Genomic DNA, 18,446 nt, shown 5'->3' with positions numbered 1-18,446 from the left:
GATTATTTGCTTCTTGGTTTCATTCACTGCTAGGGAGTCTACTTTCCCTTCAACCTTAGTCTTTGATTTCAAACTTTTGACTTATTTTTGTTTTCCAGGGAAGGTGGGGGTGTATGTTAATTAGGGGATCACATGATCTGATTCTTCAGAATGTTTCCTAACTTTTGTGTCACTAACCAAATATATATATATATAGTATTATTTCTCTCTGTTTTTCTAGATAGGTAGAGTACTTATCCAGAATTTGAGGGGGCCTGGATCCGACAGTATTCAATATTTACAGCACCCTCCCGTGTCTTGCAAAAAAGATGAACCTGAATCTAATCCATTCTTTAAATCTAATTTCTAGTTACCAAAAAAACAGGTTAAAGGGGGGAAAAAAGTGACAGTATAAGGAACAAATCAGAACAATCCAGAATGTGGGAAATTCATAACATCTGACCTTGTATGTCACGTGTAAAAGAGAAACTGAGAAAAAGAAAACGCAGTTTTACAGAGCTCTATGAACGCCAGATAAGAGAATCCGATTCCACCTGTTAATCCCAAATGACCCTTGCAGGCGGGCGGTAACCGCGGCCCTACAGAGGATTCTGGGACGTGTAGTCTAGACGCTCCCTGCGGTTGGGGGCACTTCCGCTCCTGGAGAGCTCGGCCGTGTTACCTGTTACCCTGGGGAAATAGGCAACTATAATCCATACTCTGAGTGTCTGGAGGCATTTCAGCTACCCGAGAGCTAGAATACAGAGTCTGTCCCCCTCGGGAATTCTGGGAAATTTGATTCATTGCCCGTGTTGGAGACGATACTTTTGCTCCACGGGGGGCGGGGCAGTGGCTCCCGTTCCGCTCGGGATTCTGGGAAGTGTAGTCCAGGAGCTCCGCGCAGTCCAAGGAGTTTCCGCTGGGGGAGGGTGAGATCGCGGCCTTCGGTTCCTTTCAGGCAGGTGAGTGAGCCCTGGAACCTCGCGACCCCTTTAAAATTTTATGGTCTGGTCGTGGGATCCCGGGTTCCGTCTCCGGGAAGAGAAGCACGGCCAGCTGCCGAGGGCGGGAATGTGGGGCAGGGGTTGCCACTTGCGTTCCCCTCGGCTGCGCCTTTGAGTTTGGGGCGCTTCGCGCGACCCCGGGTTGGGGGCGGCCCCGGCCAGTGCAGCGTTTGAGGGTTTCTTAGACGCTGCGCCGCTCAACCCGCTTCCCCACCACTTGGCACAGGCTCTGCCACTTCCTAGCGGTAGAGTGTTGGGTGAGAACTTCATCTCTCTGTGCCTCAGTTTCCTGTGCTGTAAATGGGGACATTCGTTTTGAGAAATAGTGACATAATACGAGTAAAATGCTTAGAATAGCGCATGGCGAGTGCTAGCTGTGAATGCTAGTGTAATACCCAGAACCAGTCTTCTGGAAGCCCCTCCAAGTCCCCCTGGCCGTGCCCGCTGACCTCTGCAGGAAAAGAGTCTGTTCTGGGCTTACTACTGATTTTGTTTTTTCAAAAAGAGTGTGTCGCACCCCACCCCCAGCCCGTGTAGCATCTGAAGATAATCTCTGTGGTTTATCCGGACACAAACAAGATCGTGGTTTCTCCCGGCCGCCTTTCCCTTCCCTGTCCTGATTTCTCCAACAGGGCTACAGAGGAGGAGGGAGTGAATCCTGGGGTCCCAGTCGCTCTGCGTGATGGGATTTAGCCTTCTTTTTTTTCCAAATGGAGAAGATATTTCGCTCATTAACAAATGCTTCTGCTGCAAAGGTGTTCCGATACTGTTGAATAATTGGGAGAATTATGGGGGACGTGGACTAGGCATGAGTTAATAGTAGTAATGTAACAGTAACTTTTAAAATATAATCTTGAAACTGTAAGCAAGCTGGAAAATGTAAAGTAGCCTTAAAGTGTAACCTTTAAAACAGCTTTTAAGTGTAACTTTAAAACAGAAAGTAGGCTGTAAAATATAACTCTTAGTTTCACCAAGGAGCAGTATGTAAATGTAAAGTGTGCACCCAGATTTGCATAAGCTTTCATCTATAGCCCCCAGACCTCGCAGACTCCCAGAGGCACTTTTCCCGGGTGTCACCTAAATCCTGAAGGAAATAGGAAATAACTTAATTACTGAAGTTTTCCAGACCTCTGTTACCTGTTAACTAAGATGATTCTCTCTTGTCTCTGACCTGCATAAAAACCAAGTGAAAAATCACTTTGGGGAATATGATTTGGGAAATAAACAAACTCTTTTTTACTCCTCAGCCCGGTTTGGTGTGACTTTCATTGGCTTTGTGGAGTGACGAACCCAGATTTGGGGGAGTCCCTTTTACAGTAACAATTAAACACTGAGTGCTGAGTATCATTCTAAGGGTCTTAAAAATTGACACATTTAACTTTCGCAAAGGCCTTAAGAAGTGAATTCTGTTAATACCCCTATTTTACAGATGATGAAATGGAGACAGAGCATAAGTTACTGGAGGTCACACTGGTGGTAAAAGCAGTGAGATTTGAGGCTAGGGTTTGTGTTCCTTATATTTCTGGATATCCTTGGGACCACACAAAATGATCCATACAAATATTCAAACAGAAAGCTAGCTGCAGAGATCAGGTTGGGGAGCTAGTGAGGCAGGATAAAATAGGGCATTGGGGCTGTAGTCGCTGGTCTTCTATTCAGCTTCAAATAGTTCATACAGAGCCACAAATTCCTCATGCGGCAAAAATTTACCCTAAAGCTCCAAAACCTCCCCTTACCATAAAAGCTTGTAAAATTATGGGCCCAAAGCAAATTCTTGGTTAATGACAAAAAGCATGGGGTCATAAAGATTGTTAAACATCTGCCCAAAGACAAATTTTAGATATGTGAAGGCAGGTCAGAAGTTCCATTCCGCTGTCACCTCCTAGAACAAAGAATATACCTGGTATTCAAAGGTCACAATAAGAAAATCACTCTAAAACCTTCCTATATAACAAGCTAACCTATTGCCACCCCGTGCCTGCTTCTCCCTTGAACACATCTGTGTTATCTCTTTAATGTATATTCTTTCTTTCTTTAATAAACTTTACTATTTATTCCTCCTGGCCCCTCTTGTCTCTGAATTCTTCCCTTGGCGAGAGTCCCAAACCAGGAATGGGGTTCTGCCTGGCAGTGCTACCAGCAGGGCGCCGGTGACAGTAGGTTGCAACTTTATAGAGGATTTTGAATGCAAAGTTAGTGAGTTTGGACTTTTCCATAAAAATTTTTAAGTATTGTCATTTAATTTGGTTTTAATCAATATTTATAGTTCATATTCTGATTATAGAAGGACTACATGCTCATTGTAGAGAATCCAGAAAATACAGAAATATGTAAAGAGAAACATTCAGAATTACCCATAATACCAGAGTATAGGTCATTATTAACACTTTAATGCATTTCTGTTTAGCAGTTTTTTAATGTATATTTATCTACACTTTACAGAATTGTCACACTATTCATAGTGAGTTTTTATTCCCTTAATTCTTTACTATGGAAATTTCCAAATATATTCATGTGTGGAAAGTATAATATAATGAAGCCCTATGTAACAATCACCCTGCTTCAATCATTGCTAATCTTTTTGCTTTTCTCCCCGATCCCACACACACTTTTTTTCCCTTTGAGTATTTTAAAACAAACCCAGATGTTGAGTCAATAGGACTTGGATTATCATAAATTGTCTATATGTGGTGACCAAGGGAGGGGAGGGAAGACTGTAACAGCAACTCTAAAGTTTTCACTCTTGACAACTAGGAGAATGATACTTAAGTGAGAAAGCTAGACAGAGTTGCAATTAGGGAAGAAAGATGAATTTTCTTTGCTTCTTTGGAGTTGTGCTTGCCTCTGCCTTATAGCTCTTGGTTTCTTATCTCCTTTTAGGCTGCAGGGACCTCTATTTCATGGACCTCCTCACATTCTTCACAGAGTGCCCAGCATGAGGTTGGCAGACAGGAGTTACTCAGTGAGTAAGTGTGGCAGCTGGAAACAGGGTGCTACAGTTTGGAATTAGAGAACAAGATGGAAAAACAATCTGTAGCAATATTCCTTGTCCTTTATCTCACTTAACTTTTGGCGGGCTGTAGAATCCACCAGCTTTTTCATAGTATTCAAAAGTTGATACAATTATGGGTAATATTGTCATGATCCACAACAAATTTCCATGAAACAGATTGATGCTAATGTTGAATTTTTTGTTTCTGTACCTGTTTCTTCATCTTTAAAATGAGAATAATAGGGTTAGTATGCAAAATAAATGAGTTTAGGACATGTAAAGCGCTGGACATTCTCTGGGTCAGGAGAAGCATCCAACAAATGTTAGCCACTATCATCATCCCTATTATAATCCCTGAGGCAGTCAGATAAGGAAGGAGGGAATGGCAAGTGACCTTAAGACCCATATAAAGAAGTTCCTTTTGGCATGCACACACCAAGCGCTCACCTAGGTCGGCACCTGAAAAGAACTAATGAGAAGGGAGTTCTGGGAGAAATCAAGACTTCTGCAAAGGGCTGGCACCATGATGGTTCTTGACTCAGACACAGGAAAGTATTCAAGGACTAGTCAGCCAAAGAATTTAATAAGCTCGATGTCGGAGAGCCCTGGAAGTTCTCAGAGAAGTTGAGACCTCGACCAGAGGCTAACGCTATGATGGTTCTTGACTTGGCTGCGGGAAAGAACTCGAGGACTAGTCAGTGTGTACAGCCAAAGAATCCAAGGACTAGTCAGTGTGTACAGCCCAAAACTTTAAAGTGTAGCAAAAGTACATGCTTGAAGAGGGTGAGCACTGGCATTCTCCAAAGGAGAAGTGCTCTGAGGTCAGGATCCTTACATTATAAGGACTTGGAGGGGCTCTTCCCACTCTGGTTACGCTAACAAAGGGTTGATGAGCTGCCCTTTTCGTTAGTTCTTTTCAGGTGCAGACCTAAGTGAGCGCTTGGTGTGTGCATGCCAAAAGGAACTTCTTTATATGGGTCTTAAGGTCACTTCCCATTCTCTCCTTCCCTATCTGACTGCCTCAGGAATTATAACGGGGATGATGATAGTGGCTAACATTTGTTGGATGCTTCTCCTGACCCAGAGAATGTCCAGTGCTTTACATGTCCTAAACTCATTTATTTTGCATACTAACCCTATTATTCTCATTTTAAAGATGAAGAAACAGGCACAGAAAAGCTAATTGAGTAAATGACTCGGTGGCACAGTCAGCAAGGAACAGAACAAGGATCAAACCTCAACAATTAGGTTTAACATCTAGCTCTAGTACTTAATGCAGGGATGACAGAAATGCCTACCTCCTAAAGTTTGGGGGAAGATTAGAAGAGATGTGGTATGTAAATTGTTCAGAATAGTGCCTGCTACAAAGTAAGACCTCTATATATTACAGACTAGGGTTGTCCTTTTATGCCACAGATGAGTATGCGATATGAAAAATACAAGTTACTGAAGGAGCGAAGGTCTGTTTTAAGGAATTCTTTTTTCTCCCACCTTCCACTTGTTCTTTCAATACTTCAATTCTGTCATACATTTGAATAAAAACAAATAATGTTTGTCACAGCCATTGTTTAAACCAATAAGTAACACTCATTTGCTGTCTTTTGAATTTAAACAGTTCCAGATTTCCCTGATTATATGATTATGTGGTCTCTACTACTTTAAAAAGGTCTAAACCTATGCTATCCAATCTGGTAGCCATGAGAACTTAAAATATGACCAGTCTAAATTGAGATGTGCAGAAGGGGAAAACACACAACGGATTTGAAAGACTTAGTATGAAAAAAAAGAATGCAACACATCTCAGGAATTTTTTTATCGATTACAAGTTGAAGTGATAATATTTTGGATATGTTGGATTAAATAAAATATATTATTAAAATTAAGCATGCTTGTTTCTTTTGTACCTGTTTTAATGAGGCTACCAGAAAATTTTAAATTACATTTATAGCTCACATATTTCTCTTGGACAGCTCTGGTTTAAATGGAAGCCTCCCTTTTCAGTCTGCGAATTGCCTCCGGGGGCATTTGCAAGTCATTCTGCTGCTCTTTTCCTCTTGGCCAGAGCTCCAGGGGTGAGAAGAAGCAGGGCGTTGGCAATCAGGAGGCTGGTTTCTTGGGTGCCCTTCGGCAATTCCATTGACTTCTTGAGAGGCAGTATAGAGTAATGCAGTGGTTGTCAAACTTTGGTATTATCAGAATCACCTGAGAACTTTGTTAAAAAAAAAAATACAAAGACTCAGACCTTCTCCTACTTAAGTAGCCTGAGCTTCTGTATTCCTTATTAGCTCTGGATGATTCTGATATGTGCCAGAATTTGAGAACCACTGCAGAGTGGTTAACAGCATGGGAACAGGTATCAAATTGCCTGGGTTTATTGCCTGGGTTCATTGCCTGATGCATCGTCCTGACTGGAGCAGGGAGAGGTGTAAAAATGCAGATGCCCATGCAGGTTCTGATTTCATTGGTTGTAGATTAACTGCTGTAAATGTCAGCTGCTGTAATTATTATTGGCCCTGTTTTATGAATGACCCGTTTCCTTTTATTTAAAATTAGGTGCTTAGACTCGATCTTTGTGCTCTTTCTGATGCTTACAAACCTTGATTAAACCCTTTTATGAGGACTGGAGAGGAAGAGGCTCTTGCAACTTTACCTTCTTTTATTTTTTTTGTCGTTAATAGGACAGGGCAGTTTGTTGGGGTTAGTAGAAAGGTTGGAGGTGAAAACCTCAAATCTTTAGTTTGTGTGAAAATATCTAGAAGGATCTTTTTGATTGACGCTACTCAAATTGTGATTCAGCATCAGTCTCACCTGGGATATTGTTAGAAATGCAGATTCTTAGGCCCTATCCTTGAGCCTGCTTAGGCTTTCTGGGGGTGAGACATGGGGACCTGTGCTACAACAGGATCCCCAGCTGATTGATGGGACATTAAAATTTGAGAAGCACTGAGAGAACAGACTCGTGGCTTTTTACCAAAAAAAATGTTTTCTGTTTCTCTCTTCTAGATTATCCGTCTTTCAGATAGGAGCTACCTGGGTGGCTCACTTTCTCCTTTGGTTCAGGCCTCTGCTCAAATGTCGGAGAGCCCTTCCATAACAAAAACCTCCCCTTAACAACACCTCTGTCTATCACCTCTTTTCTCTTTACTGTCTTATTTTCTTAAAAAGTGTCTATAACTATATTGTTGGTTTGTTATTCCCCTTGTACCCTATAATAATATCCATTCCATGAGATCAGGGTTTTTGTTTGCTTCGTCCTAGGATCCTTGTCTCGCACAGAATGAGAAATACCCTCCTATAAGACGTGCCTATCAAATAGTTGTTACGTTTTCAAGAAAGTAATGTCACAAATCTTTGCTGAGTTTCTACCAAGTGCTTACAGCAGAAAACAACACTCTCTGTAGGACAGATGTAATGAACACCTAAGTAAAATACCTAGTAGGATGTGAGAGAAAAAAATTAAGCAGGAATAGGGGATAAGAAATGTTGAGTTTCAATTAGGAGATTGGAATTATATGTAGACTGTCTAGAGAAGAACTGTCTGCGGAGGTGACATTTGAATAAAGAAGTAAGAGATTCTCGGTGTGGCCATCCTGGCAGCCTCTCTGACCCTAGCCTCTTCCCCCTGAAATTTCCTTTCTGCTGGAAGAAATCTGTTTCCAGTACTCCTTTCCACAAGTCTTTCAGTACTTCCCCCCGATTTGTGGATAAAATTGGGATTTGCACATCATCATAGTTTGAATCCTGCTTTCCTGCCTATCTTTTTCTGCCCCTGCTCACATCATAACATTCATTTTCTTGCAGTTTTTCAGTGATTCTGTTTCTCTGGCTAATATAGTTCATTCCCCTCTGATGCTATCTCCTTTTGATAGCTGAGGATAGATAGGCACAGAGGTTTTGGTGTTTGGACCGTGTAATACAACAGTACCTTCTTCACAGGTGCATTTGAGATACTTTAGTGAAACAGTGCATGCCAAGGACTTGTAGTGGGCCTAATATGTGTGACTGGAAGGTTGCTCACTGCACAGGAGCCCTCAGCTCTAGGGATTGAGAGGTATCTGGAATCCAGCCCATGCTCTGCTCAGAAAGCCGTGTGCTGTCACAGTCCCTCAGAGGAAAAGGCACCTTTATGGTTTCACGTAAGGCAGCCATATTGGTTAGTGACATCCTCAGCTGGATGCTCATGGCTTTTTTCTCCTTCCCCAGTTATGCCTTCCCAAGACTCAGCCCTTGCCCAGAAGGAGGAAAACAAAATGACCAAGTTCAAGGTGAGTTGGACTTGCCTTTGTAGGTTTTAAATTGTTATCCCATTTCTCAAACATGAGACACATCTTGTTTCTCTTTCTTAGGAAGGGTTAAGGAGAACAGCAGGCGTTTGAGGACAACAGGTTTGGACTGTTGGGTCCAGATGCTTGCTGTTTTCTATTGTAGGGCAGTTTAATCTTTGTTCTTGTTTTATTTTGTCATCTTTTGCAATTTCACAAATAAAAGTGGAAAAATAAGAGTGGGAAAAGCATCTCCCATTTTATTACTGCTCTCCTTAGAAATCAACTGTTTTCATTTTCCCTTGTTCTTTTTCTCATGCATTTATAACTGTTTATTTGTAGTTGTTGTATAGATAAAAAAATCTCACACAGGCTTTTTCTACTTAACATTATATACCCTGCATTTTTAATGCGTACATGCTGCCCTCTTGAATTGATGTGTTCTGTATGTGTGTGTGCATGTGTGTGTGTTTTGTAACTTTTCCCCATTTATAGACATTTAGGTAATTTAGGAATTTTATTGTTTAAGGAACATTGTAGTAACAGTTTTCCTACATATAATCATTTTCCCCAAGAAGGAATTTGAAGGGGTTTTGCCATTATTTGTTTTTAATGTTTTAGAAACTCTAAATTGAAAAAATGCATTTGATATGTGGTACTTGGCTACATCATATGTAGAATACTCGGATATGGCCTAGAGCAACAGGGTCCAACTGATGCTTCACACAGAGAAAATATAATTACGTATTTTCACACAAGAGAGCTAAATTCTTTCTTACCCTTGCCTTGAGTCAGTACCCTCTGCATATTTTATTTTGATCTATATTTTTTCATTCATACAATTAATTTATTTTATCAAAGTAATGTACTTAGTTTAAGAAGTCCAGGGTTACAAGAGGACTTGCGGGTACTTTCCTTTTCTTACTGCATTTAGTTCTCAGACCATCCGTATGAGGTAGTACTTGGTCTCATCTGCATTTCTATTACAAAAAAAAAAAAAAAAAAAACTAGAAGTGTAGAATTTCAGAAAACTGCTTATGTTCACACAAGAAACCAGAGATCCAACTGATTCAGCAAGACTCATAGGCTTTTTATTGGAATTAAGAGGGAGGGGCAAGAGAAAAGAATTTTCCTGCCAGGAGACTTAGCCTTTTTGTTTAGGTACCTAGCCCATCCTGGTGAGTGGAAAACTCCATCGATAATATGCCCCTATCTGCATCACACTTCAGCAGCCTCTTCTCTCTGATCTTTGTTGCTTAATTAGGGCCCTTGGATGTTCCAGGCTCCACGGATCATCACAGTCTTCATATGGGAAGTTAAAACAACACCGTACACCAGTGATTCTCAACCATGGGTGATTTTGTTCCCCAGGGAACATTTAGCAATGTCTGGAGAATTGTTTGTCTGTCAGAACTTTGAGAATGCTTCTGGCATCTACTGGCTAGAAGCCAGGGATGCTGCTGAACATCCTACAATGCACAGGACAGCCCCGCACAACAAATAATTATCTGGCCCAAAATGTCATTAGGGACAAGGTTGAAAAACTCTGCCATACACAAAGGTATACAAGAAAAATAGCAAAATGTTGGTGAAAATATGTTATGGACTAATTATAATAAGCAAACTCAAAGAGTTAGAACCGAGAATATAGGTTACCAGGAGATAGATTGGGATTAGAGAATAGGGAGTTGATGCTTAACTTGTACAGAATTTCTAATTAGGCTGATGGTAAAGGTTTGGAAATGGATGGTGGTGATGGTAGCACATTATTGTGAGTGTAATTAACAGCACTGAACTATAGAGGTGAATGGGGTTATAAAGTAAAACTTTAGGATGTATATATTACTAGAATAAAAATTTGAAAACATAGGATGTACAACATAGTGAACTCTATTGTTGACAATGGGCTTATCATTAATAGTACAAGTATAAGAATGTTCTTTCATGAATTACAACAAATGTACGATACTGGTGCCAAAGTTTTATAATAGAGTAGTATATGGGAAAAAAATACACCTAATATAAATCATGGGTGTTCATCAATTGTAACAAATGTTCCACACCAATGCAAAGTGTTGGGGGTGGTGTGGTATTTGGGAATCCTGTACTTTATGCATGATTGTTTTGTAAACCCACAACTTCTTTAATATAAAAAAAGTTAGTGAAAATATTTCTGGTAAATATGTTTTAAAAAATCCAAAAGCTTGAAATCTTTAATAGAGATGGATTCCTCATGTAAAGCCCCAATTGGAAAATGAGCAAAGGACATTAACAGGCAAGGTACCAAAGGAAAAATAAAGATGGTTAATAAATATATGAAAACATGATCTTATTAATTACCACATAATCACATATGACTAAAATGAATTGTGCTTTACTGATCAGCCTACCTAGAATTTTTAAAAATTGGTTATATTTAATGCTGTATGATGTGGAGAATGGGGATACTTATATTCCCTTGGTATAAGAGCAAAATAGGGAAAAACTTGAGAAGAAACTCTGCCATTATACATCATACTTTTAAAGTTGCTTATTCTTTGACATTGCAGTTTCACTTCTTAGAATTTATCCTAAGAAAATAACTAGACAGGTAGACTAATAAAAAGAGGTTCTTTTCAGCATTTTTTATGAAGAGAAAAATCATCTAAAACATAATTTGCATTGTTTGAAATGTTTACTATATCAAACTAAAGTTGACTGTGGATTCTTAGGATCTGGAACCACTGCCTGCATATCTTTTCCACTTTCCTCAGCGCTACCCTTCTTCCAGTGGACCTTTGCTGAAAGATTTAGGTGGAGTGTGCTTGATGTTTTAGGAAGCAGTGACTTTCAAGGACGTGGCTGTGGTCTTCACCGAGGAGGAGCTGGAGTTGCTGGACTCTGCTCAGAGGAAGCTGTACCAAGATGTGATGCTGGAGAACTTCAGAAACGTGGTCTCAGTGGGTGAGGACAGGCGCCTGCTAACTGAACATCATTCCCCTGCTGTGCGCAGTATCTGTGTGTCCTTGGGTGTGCAAGACTTTGGAGCTCCTGAACTGGTTTGCAGTTTTCTAATCAGTGTGAGATTCAGAATGGCATTTTTCTAGTCTTTTTCCCCTGGCTAAAGGTTATGGTTTCTAAATGAATTGTGAATGGAAATCGTGACTGCTATATATTGTTTTTCCTTTTGCAAATTGTGATTGGCTCTAAGTAGTGGGTCATGAACATAGCTAGTGAATTGTACCAGCATTTTTTAATGAAATAAAACAGAGTAGAAAATATCAGAGCTCTTGGCAGTAATTGCACATTGCAGGAAAACTATGGCCTATTGCTGAAAATAGTGTGAAAGAGAAGAGAGGGGGTGATAAAATAGACTTCTTTTCTGTAATTCAGACTTATGTGTGCATGTTCTGGATCTTTGCATAAAATGTATTTCCTCCAGTCATTCATGATTAAAGGTTTGAAATTCACTGATTTTGATGTCCAGAAGATTGTGTAGTAGGAATTACAATTTTTAGTCAGTTTTGCTTCTAATGTACAAATTTTAAACATTTGTCCTTTATTTTTAACAGGGCATCAATCCATGACACCAGATGTAATACTACAGTTGGAGAGAGAAGAAAGGCTTTGGATGATGAAGACAGCAGCCCAAAGCTATCCAGGTGAGAGCCTTGCAAATGGGAGTCTGTCCTGCTTCTGTCACCTCCACAGCGATGCCGCTGGTCTCAGCCAACACCTGGTCATGGACACCACAGCAGCCCTATTACTGCTTTCACTTTTCTACCTTGTTCTTTTACAATTGATTCCCCACTTGAATTGATTCTTTTGAAGAGTTACTCAGATTGTCATTCCTCTGCTCAAAACTTCCAGTAGCTTCTTATTTAACTCAGAGTAAAATCCAGGGTCCCTGAAGTGGTTTCTAGTGTCCCACATGGTTTGCTCCCTCTCTCCCCTCCTCCTGTGTGTACATGGCCTATTGCTTTTCCCCGGCAGTCTGTTCCAGCCACACTTGCCTCTTTGCTATGCCAGGGTTTCTTCTGCCACATCACTCTTATTTTTTCTCCTCTCTGTCTGGAATGTTCTTTCACTCTGTGAGCCTCTTGGCCCCTCGCATACTTCATTTCATTCTCTTCTTAGATGTAACTCACAAAAAAGGCTTCCACGACGCTGTATTTATAAAACCTTCCTCTTCCTTCATTCCCCTTTCCCTTTCTCTTATTTTGTGTCGAAGCACTGATTCCCACTTACCCTATTAACATATATATTTGTTTACTGTTTATCTGACAACATTCCCACTGAATTGTGATCTCAGGAAAGGAGAAATCCTATTTTGTTCATTGCTATTTCCTCATTGTATAGAACAGACCTGTCAGAGGGCAGGTGTGCAAAAACTATTTGTTGAATGAATGAATGAGTTAATTGTTACATTGACTTCTTTCCATTAGTCATGGAACTCTCTGAAAGGTGGTAAACAAGAGTGTGTGATGAAGGAATAGTTTTTTGTAGGTTGTTTTTTCTTCCTGATGAATTTCTAATCTAACTCCAGTCTGTTTTCTGACATATGTCTTTCCATTAACCTGCATCTAATGAAAGCTTTAGCTTGGCCATTATGAGCACATCAAGTATCATTTTCCTTTTGTGTCTTTCCTGCAGCCTTTAGTAGTGAATCATACTTGATTGGGGAAGAACTACTTTGTAGAATGAAGATTCTAATAGCCACTTTTCAGGCAGTCTGAATATTTACACTTTCTATTAGGAAACAAATTCTCAGAAAATAACTAGATTTCAAGTTAGTCTTTCCCTTCAAAGATATTCCTCATGGCACCCATTCATCTCTTCCAAAGAGGGTTACAGAAAAGTGTGTTACCTATCTTTTTAGACATCCCTATTTAAAAATATGGTGTTTCTGGTCATGCTTTTATTTTCTACAAAATAAGCCATTAAGCAGACAAATGTTAAAAGAAGACAGATTTTAGATAATGTTCCTTTCATTCTAATAAAGACCTAAATATTGTTTTTTTTTCAGTTTTCCAATAAATTTTTATTATTAGTTAAGTCGTGATTCAGGATGCCAGGATGGGAGTTACCATGTACTCAGGTCCCCCTTCACCACCCTGGGAGAATGATGGAAGACAGGGGAGAATTAGAGTAGGCCAGTTCAGATCTTCCCAGGAAATGTGCCTTCTGCCCTGAAGTTGTCCCGGGCTGACACCCAGGATCTTGAGCAGAGGGACTTACCACGTACTGGTACCATTCACACATGGAGACACCCCCACCCCCACCCCCTGTAGCAGTCATTGCCTTCTTGCAGCAGTGGAGGTCCAGGTATTCTGCCAGCAGTTCCTGGTCTGGTGGTTGTTGGGGAAGCAGCTGTCAAAAAGGATAGTTTGGTAGTTCTTAATTTTGGTCTTGATGACTTCTGCCATGGTGCTGACTCATAAAGGTGCCCCTGAAGCCACGCACAGCTCAGTGTTTCCCTCAGCCCAGACTGACCTAACTATCATTTTCAATTAGTGAACATCATATATCATTATATAGTGACATTGCTCTTCCCAAACTCACAAGTTCTCAGGAAGACAAAATTAAGCATGTTTAAAAATGGTAATTTCTGAAATATATACAGAAACTACAAACTTGGCATGAGCTTAAGTGGAATATATCCATATAGCTATGATTTTTCCCAAGTTTCCACCATTACAGTGTAACTTTCCATTTAAACAATTTAATTGTTCGATTAAGGAATTGATACCTTCCTTAACCATTTAGGACAGTGGCTTTCAACTTCTTTGTGCATGAGTTACAATAAGAAACGTATTTTATATCACAAACAATACAAATTCACATATGAGTATGTGTGTGTGTGTGCAATTTTAACAAGCATTTCATGCAGAAATACCTTTAAACTGATTACAAAGCACCTCTGATAAGTTTTCTGTTCTCTTAATGCTTGTTATTAGCCACTGAATTTATTTCAAAATCACTAATGAGTCCCAGCCTTCAGTTTGAAAAACACTGCTATGGTCCATATATGACAATTTATCTACCTCCCTCAATTTTGGACACTCTGCTTTCAGAGGCAGCAGGATTCCCAAGCCTCTAAATATTGACTCCTACTTGAAAAAGGGAAAAATTTACACATGTAGGGTAAGAGTACAAAAATTTCAGAAGCAGTCAATCCACAGGTGTCATAGCCATTTTCATGCCTTATGTGTGTTTTTGTTTGTTTGTTTGTTTGTTTGTTTTTTCCTCCTAAGTGATTCTTGGCCAATGATGATTTTATCATCAGCAACATCCATTTAGTTTAGCCTGGCATCTGGTAAGCCTTTCAACTTCCCAGCAAAATTGCTGTTGCCAATCTCTTGCCTATTATGGATAACTGACTTGAAAAAGCACTTGTATTTTTGTGACTTGGCTCAAATTCTCACAGAAAAGTCAAACTGGGATTCATTTCTTCATTCAACATGTATTTTTGGAACACTTAAGATGTTTCAGGCAGTATTCTGGGAGTGGTGATAAAACTGAACAATATAAAATGCCATTGCATTCTAGTGGGAGAAGACATAATGAACACATGGTAAAGGAGTGATATGTGTATGTATGTCAGATCAAATGGCAATGTGCTGTATAAAAACAAAACAGGGTTAGGTGAGTGGAGGTTGCCAGGGGTGTATGTGGGTGGGGAGGATTTACTATTTGATACTGGGTGGTAAAAGAAGCCTCACTGATAAGGTATCATTTGAAGAGAGACCTGAAAAGAATAAGAAGCAAGCCATGTGACTAAGTGGTGGAAGACAGTTTAGGCAGAACCTACCTTGTCCTGTCCAGATTGACTCTGAGAATTTGTGCTATGTCCTGTTTGTTTCCTTCTCATAAGTTCTTTCTAGGTTGGAAAAGATTGCTTCTAATTTTTCACCTTTATTTTCTGGAGATTGCAGAGACTCTAATTACTGTCAGGTTTTAGACCAGTGTATGTTGTTACTGAAACCTCTTCCCACCATTATCCCCGAGGAGGGTATTTCCCAGCAGGAAGTGAAGAACCTCTGTTTATCCTTTAAATTTTAGGACTTAGATGATAAGTTATTTTCTCCCAGACATGCCACTCTTTTCAACCAATCCAGTGCCTCAAAGTCTCCTAAATATTGGAGTAAAGCTCCAATAAAATAATTCAAGGCAAAGGTTTTTACCTTTCCTAGGGAATGTCTTTGGTTAATCTATCTGTAAGGGTTTTACTAGACTTTTTAAGCAGGGCTGCTTTGTTCAGATGTGCATGCCATAGGTAGAATCATGGGAAGCTATTTAACAGACACCTGCTGCAGCAAAAGAGTAGGAGGCTTTTAGGTGCAATTTCTTTTTTTGTAAAGATTTTCTAGGAAGTGTTTCTTGCTCTGTAGCCACAAAATTTCTCCCTTGTAGCTCACTTATGAAACTTAGTATGATTCTAAATGGGTCTCATTAATGCTTAGTGGTTGAGAACCTAGTGGACCACCTTTGGTTTCTGGAGGCATGTAAATTAGATAGCATGAATTCATGTTAGAGAAAAACTGAACCTTCTCCTTGTTCAATAAAACCTTAAACTGTGGACCTAAGTTTAAAATCTTTTAATCTCTGAACAAAGTATTCTCTGGTCTCATCTCTGAATTTTCTTTATCCTTTTAGGAGATAAGAATTTAAATGAGATGGAGACTCTTCCAGAAGTAGGATTAAGATACCTGTCACATGAAGAGCTTTTCTGCTCACAAATCTGGCAACAAGTTTCAAGAGAGTTAACCAGGTGTCAAGAGTCTGTGATAAATACTAAAGAAACTAGTTCTCAATTGGAAAAACCAAGTGAGAAACCCTACAAAGAAAAGGAATTCGTTAAAGGCTTTAATCAGAGTTCACATCTTCAAGTTCATCAGAGAATCCACACTGGAGAAAAACCCTACAAAGGGGATGAGTGTGGAAAAGATTTCATTTGGAGTTCTCATCTTTGGATTAACCAGAGGGTCCATGCAGGAGAGAAGCCCTATAAATGTGAAAAATGTGGTAACGCCTTCCGCCGGTTTTCAAGTCTTCAAGCGCATCAGAAATTCCACAGTAGAGAGAAATCATACAAACATGATGCACTGTGTAAGGGCTTTAGTCAAAGGTTATATCCTCGCCATCATCAGAGAGCCAACACTAGAGACAATCCAGACAAATATGAGGAGTGTGGGAGGAATGTCAGAAAGAGCACACATTATCAAACCCATCTTGTGGTCCACATGGGAGAGAAACCCTATAAATGTGAGGAATGTGGTGTGGGCTTCAGTCAGAATTCATATCTTCAAGTCCATCAGAGAGTTCACACTGGAAGTAAACCTTATAAATGTGAAGAGTGTGGGAAAGGCTTCAATTGGCGTTCACGACTACGGGCTCATCAACGAATCCACACTGGAGAGAAACCATACAAATGTGATGCATGTGGTAAGGGCTTTAGTTATAGTTCTTACCTTAACATTCATTGTAGAATCCACACTGGAGAGAAACCTTATAAATGTGAGGAGTGTGGGAAGGGCTTCAGGCTGGCTTCACACCTTCAAGCCCATCAGATAAGTCACACTGGAGAGAAACCATACAAATGTGAAGAGTGTGGGAAGGGCTTTTGTAGGGCCTCAAATCTTCTGGATCATCAGAGAGGCCACATTGGAGAGAAACCTTATCAGTGTGACACATGTGGGAAGGGCTTCAGTCGTAGCTCAGATTTTAACATTCACGTTAGAATCCATACAGGAGAAAAGCCTTATAAATGTGAGGAATGTGGTAAGGGCTTCAGTCAGGCCTCAAATCTTCTGGCCCATCAAAGAGGCCACACTGGAGAAAAACCATACAAATGTGGAACATGTGGGAAGGGCTTCAGTCGTAGTTCAGATCTTAACGTTCATTGTAGAATCCACACAGGAGAGAAACCCTATAAATGTGACAAGTGTGGAAAGGCCTTCAGTCAATTCTCAAGTCTTCAAGTCCATCAGAGAGTCCACACTGGAGAGAAACCTTATCAGTGTGCAGAGTGTGGAAAGGGTTTCAGTGTAGGTTCACAACTTCAAGCCCATCAGAGATGCCACACTGGAGAGAAACCATACCAGTGTGAAGAGTGTGGGAAGGGCTTCTGCCGAGCCTCAAATTTTCTGGCTCATCGTGGAGTCCACACTGGAGAGAAACCATACCGATGTGACGTGTGTGGGAAACGCTTCAGACAGAGATCATACCTTCAAGCCCATCAGAGGGTCCACACTGGGGAGAAACCATACAAATGTGAGGAGTGTGGGAAGGTCTTCAGTTGGAGTTCATACCTTCAGGCCCATCAGAGAGTCCACACTGGAGAAAAACCATACAAATGTGAGGAGTGTGGGAAAGGCTTCAGTTGGAGTTCAAGTCTTATAATTCATCAGCGAGTGCATGCTGATGAAGAGAGTGATAAGGACTTTGCATCATCAGAGAATTCATACAGGAAAGAAGCACTATAAAATTGTATGTTTTAATCCTTCCAGTGGGTGCTGAAATGTAATAATCAGAGCTGTCATAGGAAACAAAATATTTGTTTCATACAAGGGTCAATATTTCAGTCAGAGCCAACATATTGTAATGGTCAGGAGACCACATAACAGAGAAACCTTGTGAGAGTGGAGATACAGAACTTTGACACTTAGCAGATTTACACAGAATATAGACCTTATAAAGGATCAGTCTGATTGAGAGTTAACCAAAAGTACAGAGATGAAAATGCCAAAATTGGAATATTCCACTAGATTTTCAGCTCCAAGAGGATAGGGACTTTGTTGACTGCCAAATAGATTCTGCCTTTTCAGTGCCTAACACATTGCGGGACACTGTTATCGAGTTCTGACTTGGCGGGCCTGGGCCAGGGGAACTGATCAGCCCCTAGGAAAGGTAGTGGGGCACGGGTGGTTGCGCCCTCCACGGCCCCCCGGGCCTGAGAAAGTGGAGCCGAATGCAGGCCCCATTTCCTCACCCAAAATATACCAAATGTTAGGAGAGGCTTGCCGGAGGGAACCGCCTTTTCCCCACCCCCTTTATCTTGCCCGGACACTCCCCGTTGCCAGCGCAACTCCCATCACCACCGGTGCGCATACATTGTTGCCGGACACCGTTACGGGAGCAACTCTCGCCCCTTTTCAATCAACCTCCGCGCCCTCTCAGAACCAATCCAAGCCTTTAACCCCTACAGCTACCCCGCCCTCTAAACGGCCC

General features: G+C 40.6%; 1 protein-coding gene and 1 pseudogene across 5 annotated transcripts; one reads left to right on the top strand and one right to left on the bottom strand.

Moving 5' to 3' along the window:
• Nucleotides 1–887: 887 nt before the first annotated feature.
• On the top strand, nucleotides 888–18,176 carry LOC119521919 (zinc finger protein 45-like). 5 transcript variants are annotated; one of them, XM_037820618.1, is made up of 6 exons: nucleotides 888–941; nucleotides 3,864–3,949; nucleotides 8,179–8,240; nucleotides 11,054–11,296; nucleotides 11,789–11,878; nucleotides 15,873–16,010. In XM_037820618.1, exons 2-5 carry the CDS (start codon nucleotides 3,919–3,921, stop codon nucleotides 11,801–11,803), a joined length of 351 nt encoding a protein of 116 aa, XP_037676546.1. In that variant the 5' UTR covers nucleotides 888–941; nucleotides 3,864–3,918; the 3' UTR covers nucleotides 11,804–11,878; nucleotides 15,873–16,010. The 5 variants fall into 5 exon arrangements, with proteins under 5 accessions (XP_037676546.1, XP_037676542.1, XP_037676543.1 ...); XM_037820614.1 differs by having other exon boundaries at nucleotides 891–941; nucleotides 11,054–11,180; nucleotides 15,873–18,176; XM_037820615.1 differs by having other exon boundaries at nucleotides 913–941; nucleotides 3,864–3,945; nucleotides 11,054–11,180; nucleotides 15,873–18,176.
• LOC119521967 lies at nucleotides 13,375–13,642 on the bottom strand (annotated as a pseudogene).
• Nucleotides 18,177–18,446: the final 270 nt, after the last annotated feature.

This window comes from Choloepus didactylus, chromosome 27, assembly GCF_015220235.1.
Source record: "Choloepus didactylus isolate mChoDid1 chromosome 27, mChoDid1.pri, whole genome shotgun sequence".
Classification (NCBI taxonomy): domain Eukaryota; kingdom Metazoa; phylum Chordata; class Mammalia; order Pilosa; family Megalonychidae; genus Choloepus; species Choloepus didactylus.
This window is presented reverse-complemented; position numbering and strand designations above follow the sequence as displayed.

Coding starts and splice junctions, on each gene's coding strand:
- LOC119521919 (XM_037820614.1), top strand. CDS start 3,919: ATGAGGTTGGCAGACAGGAGTTACTCAGTGA. Junction 3,950..8,178: donor AGACAGGAGTTACTCAGTGA/GTAAGTGTGGCA, acceptor CTCCTTCCCCAG/TTATGCCTTCCCAAGACTCA. Junction 11,879..15,872: donor AGCAGCCCAAAGCTATCCAG/GTGAGAGCCTTG, acceptor TTATCCTTTTAG/GAGATAAGAATTTAAATGAG.